The sequence below is a fragment of the Carassius gibelio genome, chromosome A16 (assembly GCF_023724105.1).
Source record: "Carassius gibelio isolate Cgi1373 ecotype wild population from Czech Republic chromosome A16, carGib1.2-hapl.c, whole genome shotgun sequence".
NCBI lineage: Eukaryota > Metazoa > Chordata > Actinopteri > Cypriniformes > Cyprinidae > Carassius > Carassius gibelio.
Genome location: NC_068386.1, coordinates 4,141,561 through 4,163,127, shown reverse-complemented (window position 1 = coordinate 4,163,127; position 21,567 = coordinate 4,141,561). Strand labels below are relative to the sequence as shown.

Sequence of the window (21,567 nt, the reverse complement as noted above, 5' to 3'; positions counted from 1 at the left end):
GGACTTCTTGAGACATTTTGAGATGAAAGTCCAGAGATGTGGAACAGAAAACTATCTGGGTCTTTGTTTCTGGAAAAAAATTCAAACAAAACTGTCATTCCAGTTTGTTCTCATTGATGCTAATAAAGGGTGTTTTTTTTGTTTTATGTTTTTTTTCAGTGTGTTACAGATCTGCCTGTTGCATTTGTCCATGTGGTTTATACTCTCAGCTCAGAGCCATTCAAGGCTTTCTGGTATTGAAAGGTTACAAGAGGAGGATGGATGTTTTTGGCCGACTGCTGTGATTACGGAGTCTCATCCTCCCATAAGGGATAAATATTGTGTCTCACCTCCCTCTAAGAGAGTCTCCATACACACAGCAGGAGGTCATAGTGCCCTGACCACAATTACTGGCGCAGAACCCTTCTTATGCTGCAGTAAGGACATAGTGATGGCTCCAGACTTCCTCCTCTCTTTCCTACTTCATCAGAATCAGCAAAGATAGAAATATAGATGGAGAGAGAGAGAGATGTGGGTGCGAGTGAAAAATCCATCTATGGTGGTTTTCTATCCCATGGCCCTAAAATGGCAACCCGAGAGTTTGGACGGTTCTCTCGTGCTCTTTAAAAGCTCATCTTGTGAAGAGGCTTTTAAGACCATTTCGCAGATTCCGGACCCAGTTGTTTACCTCTTTACATCTAGCAGTGTGCCTGTGTGCTTCCGCAATCCATTGATTTATTTCAGTGCATTCTCACTCTTTTCGAAATAGCTAAATCCGTCAGGATGAGGAGAGGCCGGTTATTAATACTCCCTCTGTGTGCTTTAAAGAATAACTCACAGACATATCCATACCGACTATTACACACCTTACAGATCCTGTGAGTTAAGGGAATAGTTTGATTAAAAACTTCCGATTCTGGCATACATTTTCTCCCTTTATTTTGCGGAGTGCCGTCCCAGTCTATTAATGTTAGGCGTAGGACATATCAGTGATTTTAAACAGGATATGCTGAATAAGTCTTTCAAGCCAATCAGAGTAGAGAATAATTGAATTACAGGCCAAATTCACCACTCCCACACAACAAAACTACTGCTAATGGGCTGCAGCTTCCAAATAAGAAGGACACACCAGACCTTTCTCAGAGACTGTTCAAAATTGAATAGCATGTCAAACAGAATGCAGTATGCAATGATACATTTCAAGTAGTATTTTAAAAAGTAGTGATTTTATTTAAAAACTTCTTAAATTGCATCCATTTCTCTATGAAATCAACACGTTTCTTTTTTATCTTCATTCCTTCATTCATTCATTAATTCAATTCATTCATTCAATTCAATTTTATTTAAAAATGTCTTGATTTTTGGCATACTTTATTCATTCAAGTATTTATTTAAAATAATTTCATAACAATTGCTGTCCAATTAACTCAATAAATGCATCTACTTTTTTTCATTCAATGTTATAAATTGTTGAAATATTTGAATAATTTTAGTATTTTTTTTGTCTTAGTCTTTACTTTTTCCTAAGCAGCAGTGACGACAGAAGGGGAGAGTAGTGACCGGCTGCAGGTTACTCAGTCCACATCAAACTAATGTCCTGTCACAGAGAGAGACCTGTGCAAAGTGGACCGGAGTAAAAGCACTTCTGGAACTGGTACAAGGAAATGCTTTTACACCTGCAGTGGTTAATATATGGATCTCCACACTACTGCTCTCCAGTGCCACACACAATAAAGCACAAGTTGACCTGCTTCTGTGCGCTGCATTTGCATATCCAGTTAAGTTATTAATAACGTCAAATTAAAATAACACCATAAGCTTTGTAAATTTATTGCAGCCCCCAAAAAATGTGACCCTTCACCCCTAGTTTTAAAAATATTGCTCAATGGTTCTTAAAACACATTTGTTTGCATATTAAAGAAACAAATGGAACAACACATACTAAGCTGTTTTTCTCTGCAGGGTGTGGCCTCTCTGGCTCATCTTCCCCACACATCATCTCTCTACCAGGAAGCAAACCCCATCAACACCCAAAACACAGTGTTAGTGAGACTCGCTGGGGTAAACCTGGGATCGATTGGCTCGTGCTGCTGGGGTTTTGGTAATGTAACTGAATCTAGGTTCTCTCAGTAGGGACACGAGAAGCCTGTCTTCATGCAGATGAACCGAAACTCGAGGAGTGCTTCGTCAAAGACTAATGAACATGCAGCATCTCCTCTCCTACTCTTCATTCTGACTCGCTCTTACAGTTCTTTTCTTCATTTCTACCTCTTTCGTACCTATTAGCTCACTATTATCATCTAAGCTTCACTGCCCCTCTTAACTGAAATTAAAGCATAATGATTACATTATGTGGGGTTTTTTTTCATGAAGACTCTGTAATTATCTGCACTGCTTCCATGAAAATATTCTAATAAAAGCGGTATTAAAAAGTGCAGAGGCATAAGAGGATATCGACTGATCCTAAGTGTCTCATCAGGTTTGGTCTTGGTCCGGATACGTTTAATTATTATAATGCATCATTATGAAATAGCCCAATTACATGACTGACCTCAGTGCAAAAATAGTATTTCATTTCTTCAAATGAAAGGCTCCCAAAAAGCCCAAGGCTGGATCTGAACACAGCTTCAGGGCTCTCGGGGTCGATTGCCATTCACAAGAAGACATGAAGTGTCCAGCATCTCTGATCCTTGAAGAAACTGCAAATAAGGTTTCTCCTTCAATAGTTAATGCTCAAAATAGATATTCTCATGCAACTTAATTTTTTATTAAGAAGAAGAAGAAGAAAGACTGAATTGTGAGATCTAAACAAAATTCTGAGGGTGTAAAATCTGAGTTTATTAGTAAATATATTGAACTTTTCTTTATTATTCATGAACCCCCACATGTTATTTGTACTGAAATATAGTGTTCACACATGAGTATTTAAATTAAATTAAGTAATTATCATTCTTTATAAAACACCCCCTTAATATGTAAGTTTTAATTTAAATTGTAACGAAAATAGAGAATATTAGAGAATATTAAATAATGTTTTAGTGATGGACTAATGAGATTAAAACAAACCTTTTTCATCTTCTCAGTGTTTGATGGCTGGTTTGGCATTTGAGGCCAAACATTATCCAAATATCTGGGTGAGTGCATTTTCTTTGATTAATCTCATAACCTACGCAAGGGTTAAAGGTCTGTGGGCAATATGGCTTGATGCATTATATTATCTCATGCATAATGACTTATTCATAAGCCCACAATGATTTTGCAGTAAATGGAAGCTATTCCTAAACACAGCAGTGAAACATTGCCTTTTCTGTAATTAATGGAAACTTATTGGTTGTGCATTATAATGATCTTGAAACAAATGCCATAGTAGCAATAATCTGACTGATCCAAGAACAGCCCACTTTGACAGGTGCAGCATGGAAAATTACGGGATCTAAAAAAAATATTATACAACAATTTCAAGAGATTCAACACCAGTAGCATTTATTTCACAGATATGATATTTTAGACTCTTTTCGATTTTGTGCATGTGTGTGTGTGTGTGCATGTGTGTGTGTGTGCGTGTGATATATCAAGGTCTTTGAACAGTTTAAGTGTGGACTTAAGGTCCGTTCACACCAAGAGTGATAACTATGAAGACAACCATTACAATAACTATATTAGCATCCACACAAATACATGTCAGTGTTGTTCTAAAATTTTAAATAAAGCTAAGAAATTTGAAAATGAAAATGAGAAATGTTGCCTTGGCAACTTACTCAAACAAACTAGTCTACTAAAGTAAACTAAAAAACAAATAGAAATAGAAAAACTAACATGATTATTTAAAATTAAAATGAAGAAAAATGTTATAATCAAAATAATATAGTAATATATATTATATTAAAATAACACTGGCATTTTTTATATTGTTGTCTGCAACTTTGTGTTCAAGGTCTTCATAGTAGGATGGATTCTTATTCGGTAAATACGAGCAAATTTTCCATTTCTATATTGGAAGAGGTCATATTAGAATTCAAATGATTTGCAATTGACGTGTTAATTTTAAATGCACAAATACATTTGAGAATGACATGATTTATTTTATTATGTTTTTTTAATATGTAACCCCGTGAAGCTTAGAATAAGTTTAAAGTGTAAAGGATCTCTCAATCACTGCATGTCATCTCCTCTGGGAATATAACACAGATGGGTAGCTTCACGGTGCACTTGTTCATCCTTAAAAGCGGCCCATGCTTGTTCACTTTTGAGATCAGATTCACAGAATTACTCTTAATAGCAGTACCCCCCCCCCCCCCCCCCCCCGCCTCCCCCCAAAAAAAGTCTGAAAAGCAAATCTATAAATGTGGTTTTTCATCAGATGACTCAGTGAGCTGATAATGAATCACTGGCAGTGTCAGGAAGGAACTCAAGATGGATGTGATCTAAATGCAATTCAATTGTCTTTGTGCGCAGCTTTAGTTCTGATAAAAGACACACTGGTCATCAACTGAATTAGCAGTTATCTGCTTTTTACGTCACTCACCAGGATCATGACGATCTGTACAATGTTTGCTTCAGGTGTCAGTAATTTCTATCATTACAAATAGGAAAAAAAATCAGTTTCATAAATCTACTTTTGGAACTTTCTATTCATCTAAGAATCTTACATTTACATGAAACATATGAAGCGGCATGGTTTCTTGAGCATCAAATCATTATATTAGAATGATTTCTGAAGGATCATGTGACACTGAAGACTGAAGTAATTATGCTGAAAATGTATCTTTAAATCACAGGAATCATTATTATTATATTTTAAATACATTTAAATAGAGAACATTTATTATTTTTTATATTTTTTATAATGTTTTTAAAAATTATTTCGAATAATATTTCACAATATTACTGTATTTTCATCAAATAAATGCAATCTTGGTGAGCATGAGAGATTTCTTTTAAAAACATTACAAAATCCAAACCAAACTTTTGAACAGTATGCATATTCGAAGAAATATATAATTTATATTAAAGTAGCTAAAATATTGTTTTTGTTACAAGGAAATTGGACTTGTATTTAAATGATTCTTTTAAATAAGCATTGTGATGTACAGGTATTTTATTATATTTAACTGCTAACACGCAGCACATTTCCAGCGCATCCGTTTCACTGTGTTTACTAGCAGCTACTGACCTTTTCAATTGTCTGTCTAAACACTCCACTGACCCTTGTAAGCAGATTTTCCGCTCTCGGTCGGAGCACGGCTGTGCCATCAGGGACAGATCGATAGCGGACAGGCCTGACATTGGTTATTGGCTAGAGAAAGTCTCGTCGTTCAGATGTACTTGTAACATGACGGTGTAGTGGCTACATGGGCCCAAACCAGATTCTAGCAGATATCAATCACAGGCCGTCCAGTCGCTCTGCCAGCGTTCAGATCTCTCTGCTTCTGTTCTTCATTTATGAGGTAAAATAATAAGGTGTAGGTTTGTGTGTGTGAGAGAGAGATGATTTGTGGGCCTCTCTTGTGTACTAGCATTACAAGAATGGCCCTCATGGGTGGCATAAAAAGGCTCTTGATTGTAAGGAGTGGTAACTTGATATTCAAGCTCCTTGCCCTGATAGATTTATTTACATTCAGCACCTCAGCCTTGTCTAGAGAAAGAGAGAGAGAGAGAGAGAGGCATTGCTGTTTGGTGATGATCATGTTTTAATTGTGCTTCTTTGTACAATCACACTACTTATTGGTAGGACTGATTTTATATTATTTGCAGGTCTTTTTTCTATTTTTTTTGTTTGTTTGTTTGTTTTTGTACACTTTGTTCAAAATTTTGTTCAAAAGTCGCTAAGAATTTTCTCTCTTTTTTAAAAAAAAATTCGTAGATGAACACAAAAACTGCATTTAGTGTATTGAAATAAAGAGGGGAAAAACTGTAATATTGTGAAATGTTAATACAATTTAAAATTCTGTGATCTTTCAGAAATCATTCTAATATGCTAATTTTGCTGCTCAAGAAACATTTATTATTATAAATGTTGAAAATTGTTGTGCTGCTTCATAATTTTTGTGGAAACCATGATATATTTTCTTCAAAAGTTTCAGATGAATAAAAAGTTCAAAAGAACAGCCTTTTATAATGGACTTCAAATTCCAAAGCTGTTAAAACTGTGAGCCTGCTTGCTTTTAAAATATTTTTTTGTTAAAAATAATAATAATTTATAATAATGTGTATTACAGTTAAATAAGACAAAAACCATTAAAAAGAAATTAACTAAATAAATGTTAACTGAAATAAAATACTAAAAACAACAACTTTTTTCCAGGTAGCTGCCAAAGAAATATCTAACTTTAATTTAGTTTTACTTTATGTATAAAAAAAACTAAACTAAACCTGAAATAATACAGAATAACTATATACTGCTTTATAAACTTTAAACATAAACATTAAAAACACACACATAACTACAACAAAAGCAAAAATCACACTGTACTAAATTTTAAATGGAAATGGAAAATATAAAAATAAATCTTGATTAAAAAAAAACAATGTAATATGTTATATGTTATATATTACAAAATTATTACATGATAATATTATAGATATTATATATTATTATGTTTTATATACAGTACATGACCTGACATAAAAAGCAAGAGCAGCTGGGTTCAACAATTAATTTAGAAAAAAGTATGAAGTTTTCACAGCATCATCCCTAAGTGTGTGTGTGTGTGTGTGTGAATGAGAGAGAGAGAGAGAGAGAGAGAGAGAGAGAAAGAGAGAGTCCTCATTTAGGGGATTGGACCTATTTACCCTGACGGCCATTAAATATGAATTAAAAACCACACAGGCCTTTTTGCCTCTAAAATATGATTACGCATCTTTATGGCGAGCAGTTGTTGAATAAGCAGTTTGCAGGGCTCCCCGGGGTGGTGCTGCTGCTGGATGAGGCCAGCGTCTGCCAGTGAGAGTGCCACAGGGCCAGATGCATGTACTACTAACAGAAAGCTCTGGAAAATAAGCAGAGATAATAGCCACTGAAATGGAATTTACATTAAGAGCCCTACCGGAGTGGAACACTTCTGGTTTGGGCCGTCTGTGGGGCTGATGGGGGCGGGTGGGGGGCCTTGAGTAGAGTGGAGTGGAGCTTCACCATTTCCTCAACTCGCTGATGGGGAAAATGAAAATGAAATTGCAGCACTGGAGCAGCAGCTACATTAATGGAGAAGCATTGTGTGCCCATCAAATATGTCTTGCCAAACTGCACTGCAGCCATACTTTAATATGAGAGCAGATTTGTACAAAAATAACTGTAAGGATTTTACATGTCCCCATGTTACACTTATATATGTCCTAATTACCTGATTTGTTCTCACCCGTCGTGACAAACAACAGAACATTTTGTTGGTTGCTTGCACAAAAAAATCTCAAAGCAAAGCTGAATGCTCTCGATGTTTTCATGTCTGTTATTGAATTGTTCATGTAATGTTGCTATCATTGCATATTAGGCCTCAGAGTGATTTTCCTGTACTAACACATGCCTTGATAAGTAGTGTGTGATTACCTGGGTTGTGCAGAATTTAGAATTAAATGAAGAAGGCCTTTTAAATAAGGCCTTCAAACTTTAATTGAATTTGAATAGAGGTAACAAACAGGATGCAGAATTGCTATTTGAAATTGAACGTAAGAATGCAGAATTAAAAAGAATTTAAATTCAAAGAAATTGAGGAGCAAACAAAAAACCAAAAAGATTTTGTGGCCATGAATTAAGAAATAATAAATATGAATTTGTCCCTTTATTTTAGTTAAATCAAAATTATATTTATATATGCATGTGCAAGGCTCTATTTAAGTTTATATAACTGTAATTTTTACCTAGAAAAGTCAAAATAACCATTGTATGTTAGCTTAACAATACTTTGCTTGAAACTCTTCAAGGTTTATAATTTTAGTATGCTATTATGCAGTTCAGAATTCAGCAACTGTTGATGCACTAAGCAGCCATTTTGGATTGTGAAGTCAGAGTTGTTACAGTTCCTTCCTCCAAAATTCCGAGGCAGAACTTTGACTTGAAGGAGCAATCCAGTTCCTGCTGGGAAATGGAACACACCATCAGTTCAGTTCATTTCTCCTCCTGTCATGCCATTCCAACTCCCTGTGCACTGTGGCCAGTGGATCATTTTCACAGACTGATGATCCATTTCCACAGTTAACATCATATGTCAACAATGAAGAAAAAATGTACAATAAAAATTGGTGTAGAAACATTTTCCTGTAGAAGTTGCTATTAAATTTCACAATTATTTACAAAGAAACAGCAAGTAACAGATTGAATTAAACATGAAATTTTGAAGTCAAAAGACTGAAATAGTATTTTCTTGGAAAATTTGCTCTAATGATTTTTTTTTTATTTACAGCTTTTTTTTTCTCTTTTTTTATACCATAATTTCCCAGTTTTTTCCTTCCTTTACATTCAACTACAGAAAACTATTTAACGCTGCTGTATGATTGTTTCTAATACAAAGATTTTTTTCCTCCTTTGCAGAGTCATAAAAAAACTACCTTTGATTTGATTTGATTTGATTTGATTGATTGATTGATTGATATTGGAGAAAATTTTAGTTATTGAATTAATTGTAGTTTCTATTCACTACTACAGAATTTTAACCAGCTATTTTTTAACATCAGCTTCTGAGAATCACGGAAATGTGAAAAAATATCATTCAATTCAATCGGAATTCAATTCTCCAGTTCTGAATTTTGCACAAGCCTTGTAATTATCATATTCATAAACTATGATTTTTGCAAGACACATAACACACTTTAGGATTTTCATGTCCAGAAAACTTTGACAATCCCATTGTGCTCTGTTCTAAATGATCATTTAATTTTAGAAAGCCATATGGCAAATGAGCATTTTAATGAAAAAGGTGTGGTTTTAATAATTCAGCAATTTAGAGCAATTTAGTCTAATTTACATCTTGCTGCAGGTCCCATTGTGAAGACCTGTCTAAAACTCACTGGGGTGCATCAAACTTGCCTTATGAAATTCTTTTTTTCCCACCAATAATGGGCTGTCCTCAACTTAACGAAAGAATGGTCTTCTAATTACTAAGCGTTTGCCTTTAGAAAATAGAATTTGCAATTGATTGATAAACTGTAAGTTGAAATACCATATTATAATTTTTTTTCGATGTAAAAACAGTCAATTACTTTTTGAGCCACCCTGTAATTTACATGACAGATTACATTTGATTATATTTTATTTTAACAGTTACATTCGTTTTATTTTATGCACTCTATAATAGCGTTTACATTTACATATTATGTTCTGTAGCTAATGTTTGTAGGAATCAGTTTCATTTGTGTATGCTGGTGAATAATTTTGTGTTTATTTCCATTGTCCATAAAGCAAAAATATATATTTCCAAATACATTTTAAAATATATATTTTAAAATAATGGCCAAGATATTTGAAATATTCCCTCAAATGTTTACAAATTATATATAATTGATCTTATATTTAGGATTTCTGGTGTTTTATTTTTTTTTTATTTTTATTTTTTTTCCATATGGGTTAATAGTTTATCAGGTAATTACACAAAAATAACATCTTATAGTAATAATCTTCAATAATCAGGAAAAATTTAACATTTAAAATGACACAGTGCCATAAATAAAACTTTATAAATATGCAGTAGGTGAAATTGTTATTTATTTATATAGTCAATTTATTTATATGGCATTAAAACCCAAAGAGTTGTAATAAAATGACACTGAAGATGAGCTCCATCTCTATTTAGCTCAGTACATCAAGTTTAATTTGCTTTGCTCTGCTACTTTTAGCCCAAAAAACAGCCTTTGGTTTCTAAGGAGGCCATTGTATTTCCTCCATCGCCTAGCAACTATCACCAAGGCCAGCGCTTCATTGTTGCTGAGGCCAAGCTCTGCGTGTGCTGCACTGTCTGTCTTCAGATTCATCTGCATGCTTGCATTACTCTATACATTTTACTCTATAGATTCTGCTTGTTTAAATGTACTTGATTGTTCAAGCATGTTAAAAACATATATGCACTAAAGGACATCATTAATCAAATACAGCTGAATTATCAAATGCATAAATGTGAGGCTCTTTAAAGGAGACACTAGTCTATAGAACAGATGAACTTGTATACAGTGGAAAGAGAGGGCGGGACTTTTACGCTGAAAAGATTTTCAAGTAAAATTTGGTTGACGTCATTTTTACACAATATCCTTGAATAGCACCTGTGTGCAGGAGGGGGTTGTCTGTCTGTCAGCTTGGAGTAAAAAACATAACCCATGTCTGCAAAGCCTACCCATTAGTATCCACCACTGTCCAGAGACGCAGAGCTTTCCGAGCGCCCGGGGCCCTTCAGGACCGGACGTTTTTTGAAGAGATAAGACTCCTCAGGAAACACGGGCTCTGGACCGTTAGTCCTGCAGTTTTTCCAAAACAAACTTTTAGATTTGTTCCCCAATTTTCATCTAAAGCACCTTGGAGTTTGTATCAGTACTCTATTCATCTGGCCTCCGTTTTATTTTCAAGTGCTGCAGAGCCTCCAACTATCAGCGGGAGCCTTATTTTTCCTCTCTTTCTGTTTTTCTTTCTTTTTCGTCAAAGGCAAGCCCTTTCAACTATAAACCGGTTCCTTTGAGAGACACACAGAGGCTGGTCACGGTGAGTACCAAATGTTTTATTTGATTTTGAAGTTATTGTGAGAATGGTGACGGACAGGACATACCTCCATGTACGCTTTATTTGACATTAATTCTGCTGCCTTGTATCATTTGCTTCATTTTAATTCATCCATTTTTGATCCATCCTTGTAGGTCACCAGCTATTGAAGACTTTGAATGCATATTTCATACCATATGGACCAAGTAAAAGTAGATTAATGAGACAGAAAGGGGACAATCGTCGACTTATTTTAAATCCACCACATCAGGAATCGAAGTGAATGTCCTTGTAAATCATTCTGGTAAGTTTTTATCCATTTTTTGGAGGTAGGGAAATGCAATATTTTGTACCTTTTAAGACATTCAACACTGTTTCAATTGTAATGTTCTATTAAAAAGTATTTTCCTTTATACATTTTTGTCAAATGAAGTAATTTGCTTTGGAATAATCAACATTTTGCATATGTAAACCCCCCCCCCCAAATTTTAATAAATGGCATTGAATTTCGAAGAGAGGTGCAAAAATGTGCTTTATGAAGGTTGACGTACATGAAAAGCTTGATGTAGTTTATTTATCTCGCTATACAAGGAGAAGGTCATGGGGACTAACAGTGTGTCCCTCACACCCGTTTGACCTTCACGCCAGATATATCATGGTACTGGTGATGTGAGCTGATAAACCACCCAATTATTGCTTCATAATGTGTTCAAACTCTGACAGATGTATATAAAATGTTGATTTGTGCTCAAATGGGACAGTTACTGCTGTCTGCAGGCCAAGTGTTGCATTGAAAGAAAGAAGTGGCAAAAATTATCAAGACAGGAGAGTTTGTATGTAGATTTATCTTGTATTGAAAGCTCTGATGTCTGCAATGTGGGAATACATGCCTTTTTTAGCAAATTAATATTTGATTTCAGATTTAGTCAGAGATGTTTTCATCAAATCCATTGCCATGTGGAAGACTAGTGATTTTGTTGTTTTTATTATCTAAGAAGACAACAAACCCTAGTCTACCTCAGGGCTCTGAGATGAATGCCTTCAATGCACACAGAAAAGAAGTTTATTTATTTACACTGCCCTCTGCTGCCAGACTAAATGACTGACATGAACTGAGGAGATTCATTTGGAGATAAATGTACCCAGATTTGTTTGTGTGGTTATTCAGATGTGTGTAAGGTTTTATTCGGGATAGATGAACTGACTCCTTTAAGTGGTTCTGTAATTATATTTTCTTATTGTGATGCAGCTATCTCTGTTTCTTTGCATAAAATATTGTTCTGTAGTGAAATCAAGAAGAAAGATAGCAAACCTGGGCTTCCCTGAAATGTTTTTATAACCTTTTTTATTCTTCTCATTTGTAGCATTGCATGTAAAATGTGAGATTCACTCAGATTAATTAAAATGACAAAATGATGTTTTTTGCACAAGTTCTATTAAACAATTGTTTATAACATTTAAAATTTCAGACATAATATGGCCACTTTAGGTTATTTTTGCTCAACCAATAAAAATAAAAATAATAATTTCAGATTTGTATAAACATATATATTTTTAAATGTCCTAAAGCTTTAGCTTTTGTTTAAAAAATAAATAGATAAATAAATGAATAAATAAACTGAAACTCTGTCCATATTAATCCATCACTGATTATTGAACTATGGCATACATTATTATTATTTTTAAAGATAATCACTAGAATGTTCCTAAGACTAATGTACAATTTCAGTTCAATATGGATTCAAAAATCTAAATCCATAAATATCTTTTAAAGAGACATTACTACTGTTATATATTTTAAATGCATTTTTATTAGGTTTCTCCACTGTTTCACTATGAGATGTGCAAAGGAAAAACACTGACCTTTAAATCACTTTTATTATTATATAAACACACATTAATTTAAAGAACAAAATGGAAGAGGAAAACTAAAAAGGATTCCTGTGGGTTTTACTGGGGAGGCAGGATGGCTTTACTCTTGTCAGCCACAAACTTGAGGACATCTTCAACATGAGTCTGGATCATGCTGGCCAGGGGGGCGACCTGAGCCTGGACGGAGGCGGCCAGAGGCTTGATGTGGTCTTCAATGTTGCTGGAGAGGGGCTTCAGCTGCTCCTGGAGCTTCTCAACCATGGGCTGGAATTGGGCTCTGCTCTGCTCAAAGTAAGCGCTGCAACACAAACCAAAGATAATCAGCACTGCTCTTCTGTCTGAACAATAGTCATGTGATCCAATAAGGACTTTTATTTCTACTAATCAATTCTTTATGCTGATCAGAATTGTTATTTGAAATGGAGGCAATATGATGTAACTGAAGATTGTGTTCTTCACTAATATTACGTTTCAGATTCACTGATGATGAAGACGAAGCTCATGGACTTACTTGGCCTTGTTGACCAGCTCAGGGCCCTCGACGTGCTTTAGATTGTCCACGAGATCCTGAAAATACTTGGTGATCTTCTCCAGCTCAGCAGGAGCATCTCTCTTGACCAGAGATACTGATTCAGAGCCTGGAATACGAGCAGAGATGTTTGATCAATACAGTCTTGCATCTTAAATGGTTTTACACTCAGCCACTCGAGCTAAATCAGGTGAAAGACTGTACAAATCTACAGGGCACTTTGTTATGTCAAGCACTTTAGAAAGTGAAGATAAAATATCAACAACACGCATTGTTCTAGTAGTCTCTTTAATCCCTAAACTAACTGTATAGCATTCACAAAATACAACATATCTTGAGAGCATCACAAGTTAACATGATTTAAAGTCTCACCAATGGCCAGAGCAACAACAAGGATGGTGATGAGAGAGAATTTCATTGTTGCAGGTTGGGTAAGAGTTGCCTGAACAGAAAGAGACAATAATTCATTTTAAGTTTCTGGTCATGTCATCATAGATGTCCTTTAGGAATGAATGGTAGAGGTCAACATGAACATACACATAAGGTAGCTGTAATCTTACCTTGTATCCAGGGGTTTTTAGACCTGATGTTGTGGTGGTGAGTTATCTAAGAATCCACAGGTTTTTATAGTCCCAGGATGCTGGGATTGCAACCGTTCAAAGGGTGACCTGTGCTGATGAATTCATCCATACACACCAAACCTTCAGGCTTTACCTGACACAGAAATGATTGCATCAAAGCTCAATAGCAATCTGTGTTTGTGCTTAATTAGTGCGTTTCTGTGGTGCTTGATACCCACTGACTTCATCAATTTTAATGACGACATTCCAGAAGCCTTCACTGTCTTCCATGTGTGCAGAAAACTTATATACACTGAACTTAGGTCATCAATGTGCTTTGGTTGTACAAGAACTAAAAATACTGTTTTGGAATTTGGTTTAAATAAATGTCCTAAATTGCTTGCGTGGTAATTTCAGTGACAGTGTGATGATGAGAACATGTTGATATTTAGTTTTAGTCATTAACTTCATCACAGCTTCTACTTAAATGTGATTGTACCTCCGAGGGGGTTTCTTCTTCTTCTTCTTCTTCTTTTTCTTCTTTTTCTTCTTCTTCTTCTTCTTTTATTGTATGAAAATATCTCATAACTGTCTTTGAGTCTGATCTTGCATGCATAAAATATTTGAATGCAGTAAAATTAGGATAAGAGCAGACTGAGTGACACTGGCAGCATGGTGTGTGAAATGCTTTGTTTTGTTTTAATTGCTTTGTTCATTGCTTTTATTCTTTGTCATTTGGGATTGGAATTTATGAACACAAGATTAGAGAAGGTAACTAAAAATGACGGGAAAAAATCCTAATTACATGTTTTCTATTAAATTGGTTGTATTTAAGTGAACTGTAGCCTACTGTAGTTACAATGATCATTCTGTTTTTATAGGGCTATTGTAGCATTGCCATTTGATTTGTTTAAATGCAATGATTTTAGAAAATAGTTTGACACTGCTCTAAACTGTGAACTGTAAACCCCGTTCTTGAACTCAATTAGAGTCAGGAGTACCTTGCAGTAGATGGTTTTAGGGGGTTGATAATGCGAATGCTATGGTGTTCAGGATGGTTGCTTAGGCATTATTGTATGATCACATGATTTGAGGTATAGCTTTTCTTTTATGTCTGTAGCACAAACGGTGCCCATGATAAAATAGTCCTTTTCACAAGTTGTGCTGTTTTATTAGTGAATTTGTTCGATGTAACAACCGAAGTAATAAAATTGATTAACGTTCTTCCAAACGTGTGGGCGAACATGAACGCAAGTTTCTGCGCATGCGCTAGATTGTTGTTGGATGCATGTGTCAACAACTGGGCCCCGGGATAATCAAGATAATCGAAATTGTGTATAATGCAGAAAATATCCACCAAGAATTAAGAAAATCCTTTGATTGTTATCATTCTCTTACCATCTTAGATACAACTGTAGCCCATTGTATAAACATAGCCACTATGTGTTAAGAGCTAGTTTGACCAACTTGCAGTTATGCAATGGATAATCAGTTACATTTCAGATTCAAATTAAACCAATCTACCTTTTTGTAACTGACTTAAAAAAAGTTATGACCAGTCCTGAAGAAAAAAGAACCATGTTGACTAACTCTTTAAAATGAAGCAGTTTATGCAGCCAGCCTAGTAAAATGTTGTATCTTTATGATGAGTTATCTTATTTGTCACTGAAAGAGTTCAAAGTCCATGAAGTATTAAACTAGTTATCTTCAAATTATCAGCCACTGTAGCTATTTTACTTAAAAATTACTGCCTTACTAAAAAAAAAAAAGATATATATATATATATATATATATATATATATATATATATATATATATATATATATATATATATATATATATATATATATATATATATATATATATATATATATATATATATATATATATATATTGTTTTACATTATTTCTCACAATAATTGTTGGAAAGTAGGTGGTTTTCCAAAAATATGTTTAAATATCTATTAAAAAGTATTACAATTTCAGACATTTGAATAACCAGCCAGCACAAAAGTGGTCACTTTAATCCTTTTTTATAATTACAAAAAAACCAGCATACATACGAAGAGAGAATGAGAAGGGAAAAACAAAACTATGAAATGGTTATTCCTGTGGGTTTTACTGAGGCAGGATGGCTTTACTCGTGTCAGCCACAAACTTGAGGACATCTTCAACATGAGTCTGGATCATGCTGGCCAGGGGGGCGACCTGAGCCTGGACGGAGGCTGCCAGAGGCTTGATGTGGTCTTCAATGTTGCTGGAGAGGGGCTTCAGCTGCTCCTGGAGCTTCTCAACCATGGGCTGGAACTGGGCTCTGCTCTGCTCAAAGTAAGCGCTGCAACACAAACCAAAGAGAACTCATTAATAAAAACAATTAAGTTTAAATTGATCAATTACACAGCTGAGATGAAGATTCCACCACAATGGATGATGATGATGATGGACTTACTTGGCCTTGTTGACCAGCTGTGGGCCCTCGACGTGCTTCAGATTGTCCACAAGATCCTGAAAATACTTGGTGATCTTCTCCAGCTCAGCAGGAGCATCTCTCTTGACCAGAGATACTGATTCAGAGCCTGGAATACGAGCAGAGATGTTTGATCAATACAGTCTTGCATCTTTACGCTCAGCCACTCAAGCTAAATCAGGTGCACACAATGTCCAGTTTATGTAGTTTAACCCCTAAACTAGCTGAATTACCATATCTTAAGAGCATCAAGTTAACATGGTTTAAAGTCTCACCAATGGCCAGAGCAGTAACAAGGACAGCGATGAGGAAGAATTTCATTGTTGCAGGTTGGGTGAGGGCTGCCTGAACAGAAAGAGACAATAATGAATTTCAGTTTGTGGTCACATCCTCATACATTTCCATTGAAAATCAACAGCAGAGTTTGACATGTTTATACAAATAATGTAGATATAATTGCACCTTGCTTACAGGAGTTCTTAGACCTGATGGTGTGTTCTCCAAAGGATTTTATATAGTCCTGGGACAAGTTCAAAGGGTGACCTGTTGATGAAATCATCCACACACAGCCTTTAGGCTTTACCTGACACTGAAGTGATTGAATCAATGTTCAGCAGTAATCTCTTTTTACATTGTGTGCTCACATGATGCATTTTGTGATGTTTCAAATCACCTAATGATCAGTTTTAGATGAGGATATACTGTATATTTTCCCAAATTTATTTTATGCAAAATATGTGTAATTATGATATTCAAAACCTCCCTGTCTAATTCTCTTATTTTCACCAACAAGTTATTCTGGCATGGATTCTTACTCTTTTATATATATATATATATATATATATATATATATATATATATATATATATATATATATATATATATATATATATATATATATATATTATATATATATATATATATATAATCAGAGGTTCAGTAATGAAATGAGTCAGTTTGGGGATAGCAAACCATTTGAATCAGTTCGGGAGTTCGGAGCGGGTTCGCAAATCATTTGAGTCAGTTCGGGAGTTCAAAGCGGGTTCGCGAATCATTTGAGTCAGTTTGGGGATCGCGAATCATTTGAGTCAGTTATGGGGATCGCTAATCATTTTAATCAGTTTGGGAGTTCGGAGCGGGATCGCGAATCATTTGAGTCAGTTGGGAGATCGGAGCGGGTTCGTGAATCATTTGAATCAGTTCGAGATTTCGGAGCGGCTTCGCGGATCATTTGAATCAATTCGAGAGTTCGGAGTGGGTTCGCGAATCATTTGAGTCATTTCGGGAGTTCGGAGCTGCTATTTTTGATTGTGTTCTAAATTTGTTGTACCATAAACTGCATCCTCATATACTTCGATAACTTCCAAAACAACAGATGGCGACGTACTCGAATAGCATGTGACGCACAGAAGCCGAACAAGACGCAGCGTTGCGTTGACTGTTCTGCGCATGCGCTCACTCACTCACAATCAGGCATCATGGCGGACGTGTTAGATCTTCATGAAGCGGGAGGTGAAGACTTTCCTATGGACGAGGATGGCGATGGTAAAGTGGTTATTTACATTCAGACGATTCACAGATATGTGTTGTAATCTAATTTCACCTGTTTATTAGTGTTTAATGTACTCATACTTGTGTTTGTGTCCGGGGGCCTAGTCCTATTAGCACGCGTGCTAATAGTTAGCTAATTCAAACGAGTCGTACTGTTGTTGTGATTGTTTTATTTTGTAGCCTTGCTTTGGTTTTAGTTTGAATCCATTTTCATTTTTATCATACCCAATAAAAGTATTGTATGGTCGTTGAGCATATAGGCTCAGATATTCAAGTTCATCGCCTTTGTGCTTCATTGCAGTCTCACATTTTGTTTTATTTTTATTGTTCGCATATAGTTGTCTTTAAAAACGCTTTCGAATGCATCATGTGGGATTAATTATTTTCTTTTGTTGACTTTACAGAGAGCATTCATAAGTTAAAAGAAAAAGCCAAGAAGAGAAAGGGTCGTGGGTTTGGATCAGGTAAGTCACATCATCTCCAATCTTGTGTTTTCATGTTTTGATAAATCATGTGCTGATGATGTTTGATGCTTTATTTGCCAGAGGAGGGAGCGAGATCTAGAGCCAGAGAGGACTATGACACTGTAGAACAGGATGGAGATGAGCCTGGACCACAGAGATGTAAGTGTAACTCGAAGAACTATGTAAACACCTGGCTTCTCTCATTCGACCTCGTGATAGAAATCAAGAGGCTGTGATATATTTTTTAACATGTTTTGGTGTCTTTCAGCTGTTGAAGGATGGATTCTGTTTGTGACTGGTGTACACGAGGAGGCGACGGAAGAGGATGTCCATGACAAGTTTGCAGAATTTGGAGAGATTAAGAACGTGCATCTTAATTTGGACAGAAGAACCGGTTACCTTAAGGTCAGTTTGCAGATTCTGGTTTAGTAAAATGTGTGTAAATGATAAAAAAAAAATTTCTTATCTTGCACATTTGCATAATTCTGTTTCTAGTTTTTGACTGAAGTTTGTAGACAAGAAACTAAATATACACACACAGACACATATATAAGCGCATCTGTAAAGTGTTTTATAAATTTCCAAAAATATATATTTTAGTTTAATATATGTATTCACTCATTTATCTGTTCATATAATCACTTCGGATATTTTATTATAATAGCTGCTTTTTATTTTCTGTGTTGTTGAAGTAATTGATTCTACGGATAACAGGCTTTTGTTTTAACATCAGTTTTGGCATGGTTTATTTGGTTCAGGAAGGTTTTTTTTTTTCCTCTGTATCTATGTATCGGCTCTGACAGACTTGCTAATTTTTCTCCTAATTAAAGTAATTGTTGAATCTGATACAACAGAGATACACTGGCATGTGCTTGATTTTGTCCACCAGATGGTAGTGTTTTAAATGGAACCCAATCTGACTCTTTGATTTAAAATGACCCTGTGTTTAGACCAGGGCTCAGCAACCTTTTCAGCACTACGTGCCGTTTTAATTTTTCTGGTTAACCGCTGCAACCCCCCTCCCCTTTCCGTATTCTGTATTTAAACAGTACATACACATTTTTAAATACGATTAAAAAAAAATAATGCTAAAAATAATTTGATGCAAATAGTTTCTGAATATTTTTTTATAGTTTTTTAACTTAAAAAAAATGTGAAAAACAGATAAGCCGTGTGTGTGTGACTAGGCCAATACATTAAAACACTTCCGTTTTAATCACCCTTAATGCTGATGCGTGTGCGCACATACATACACACACACATGACACTTGCACACACAGATCTGAGATCACTGTGCAAAAAGTAACATTCAGAAGCTCATAAACTTGTTAGGGCTGCCACGCGACTTTTATTAATCGATACTGAATCACTTCATTATTTCTCAACAAGGGGGCAAAATTGCTTCATTATTTGTAGAGAGAGACAGACACAGACAATTTACACATCTCTCTCCACCCTCTCTCTCTCAAATTGGCCATATTTGAGCAAATTTTTCATCACTGGATTTAGCTGTTGGTCATTTAACATTTCTATCGTAAAACGTATTATTAAAAGTTGACTAATTTTAAATGATTTGCAGCTTCATCTTACCTCGTTCTCTTTAAGGTTAAACTTTGCCCTCTGCTTCAGTGAACCGTAAACCCCGCCTACTTTGATTTGATTGGCCATCTGTCATTTTGACATTGAGCGCTGTTAGACCTCTGCTCTGATCTGAAGTGCCTAATATGTGCAGCGTTCACACGCGCATCCGTAGACTAGCGGAAGCTAATTCTCGCACTAATAGTATTTATAGCACCTAACAGGCTGTGTGACTATGAGAAGTCTTTACCTAATAATGTACGTCAGTGTGCAGTTTTCCCTATTGCTCACTTGCAAGTGAATATCCCTCTGCGTGCCACTGTTGGAACATGTGCCATAGGTTGCCGACCACTGGTTTAGACAGTGTTTCGTATATTAATATTGATGCTTTTTTGTGCTTATGCATTCTAATAATTGTTTTAGACATTGTTTAGAATGGCATTTTCCATGACGAGAAATTTCATTTAGTTTAATGTACTGCAGCAGCTTTGTATTTGACTAGGGCTGTGCGTCTATGATAATTTGTCTATTCAAGTACTTTCGAGTTCTTTGTTCAGTGTATATAATATGATGTTATATAAAAAATATTTAAACTAAGAAAAACTCTACCTCTGTGTCCTTTTCCACTCAGTCAGGTTTCATTTAATGGTTTTTGATCACAAGATGCTCTATGTGAACAGGAGTTTGAATGTGAGCACTTAAACCTTTTGTTTTGTTCATATCTACTTTTCTGTCATCTTTTTTTTTTATGCATATCTCTGTCTGCCATTGGAAAATTCTATTTTGGTCACTCATGAAACTTCCTTGGGTCAAGCTGGCGTGTGTTAATGCATAAAATGTTTTATTTACTCCTGTTTTAAGACAAAGACTGTAAAAGGCAGTTCTGGAACCAGGCAACCCCATGCAAAAACATTCCTTTGAGGCCGTCATGTGTTGTTTAAAACATTATCTTGGCAAATAATGATACTTGTTTTTCATAGGGCTATGCACTGGTGGAGTATGAGACCTACAAAGAAGCTCAGGCAGCAATGGAAGGGCTGAATGGCCAGGAACTTATGGGACAACCAATCAGCGTTGACTGGTGCTTTGTAAGAGGACCCCCTAAGAGCAAGAGGAGGTGAGTCAGTTTCTGATCCTGTTAAAGTGGATTTATGTACTTGGACCATTTCATTGCTCACTCAAACTTCATTTGTAGTGGATATTTGTCTTCTATTGAATTTGTTAATGGTACAAGCTGTAATACAACATGACTAATGGACTGCTTTGCTTTCCTCAAGGGGTGGAAGAAGACGCAGCAGGAGCCCTGACAGGCGGCGACGTTGATTTTCCCCGTTTTTGACTCCAATGTCTGTTTCCCAGCCAGTGTGGCATTGTTTTTTTCGAGACAGTTTGGAGTCAGATTGGAGTATGCGTGTATCTCTTTACATAAGGATTTTAATGTTTTTGAAGGACTATATATTTTTTATTGTCTTAATCGTTAGTTATTCAGCAGTTGTCTGTAGGTCTTTTGTTGAAGAATGACAGACAATGCAGAAGCATATATGTGTCGAAGCTGTTGGTATTATCACCACTTTTATTTTATTCTTTTTTGTACAAAGTGGCAGTACACTGTATGTAGACATGAAATCTCTCATTGAAACTTGTTATGAGTAGTGATCTGTATATTTCCAATAAATTAATTTCGATTGAAATCTTTGTTGGTTTCATGCTTTGCATTTGAGCCCATTCTACTAAAACAGTATTAATACCTAATAAATAAAATAACCAGTATTAGACAGATGTCAATAGTTATGTATAAAGGAATGCTCTTGAGTTTCAGTCAAGATGTTTTTAACCCTCCTGTCCTGCCAATTTTGTTAATGACTAATGTATTAACTCATATTGACCACATA

General features: G+C 35.4%; 3 protein-coding genes across 3 annotated transcripts; 1 reads left to right on the top strand and 2 right to left on the bottom strand.

Moving 5' to 3' along the window:
- Window positions 1–12,513: 12,513 nt before the first annotated feature.
- On the bottom strand, window positions 12,514–13,709 carry LOC128031203 (type-4 ice-structuring protein LS-12). The gene is made up of 4 exons (XM_052619469.1): window positions 13,616–13,709; window positions 13,428–13,497; window positions 13,038–13,164; window positions 12,514–12,824 (listed from the first exon to the last, which is right to left on the bottom strand). The coding sequence occupies exons 2-4, from the start codon at window positions 13,471–13,473 to the stop codon at window positions 12,605–12,607; spliced, it is 393 nt and encodes a 130-aa protein (XP_052475429.1). The 5' UTR covers window positions 13,474–13,497; window positions 13,616–13,709; the 3' UTR covers window positions 12,514–12,604.
- A 1,923-nt stretch (window positions 13,710–15,632) lies between these two features.
- Window positions 15,633–16,599, bottom strand: LOC128031204 (type-4 ice-structuring protein LS-12). The gene is made up of 4 exons (XM_052619471.1): window positions 16,545–16,599; window positions 16,358–16,427; window positions 16,065–16,191; window positions 15,633–15,950 (listed from the first exon to the last, which is right to left on the bottom strand). The coding sequence occupies exons 2-4, from the start codon at window positions 16,401–16,403 to the stop codon at window positions 15,734–15,736; spliced, it is 390 nt and encodes a 129-aa protein (XP_052475431.1). The 5' UTR covers window positions 16,404–16,427; window positions 16,545–16,599; the 3' UTR covers window positions 15,633–15,733.
- Window positions 16,600–17,471: 872 nt separating this feature from the next.
- Window positions 17,472–21,366, top strand: LOC128031202 (RNA-binding protein 8A). Its single transcript, XM_052619468.1, has 6 exons — window positions 17,472–17,627; window positions 18,038–18,097; window positions 18,179–18,256; window positions 18,366–18,502; window positions 20,656–20,792; window positions 20,953–21,366. Exons 1-6 carry the CDS (start codon window positions 17,561–17,563, stop codon window positions 20,996–20,998), a joined length of 525 nt encoding a protein of 174 aa, XP_052475428.1. The 5' UTR covers window positions 17,472–17,560; the 3' UTR covers window positions 20,999–21,366.
- Window positions 21,367–21,567: the final 201 nt, after the last annotated feature.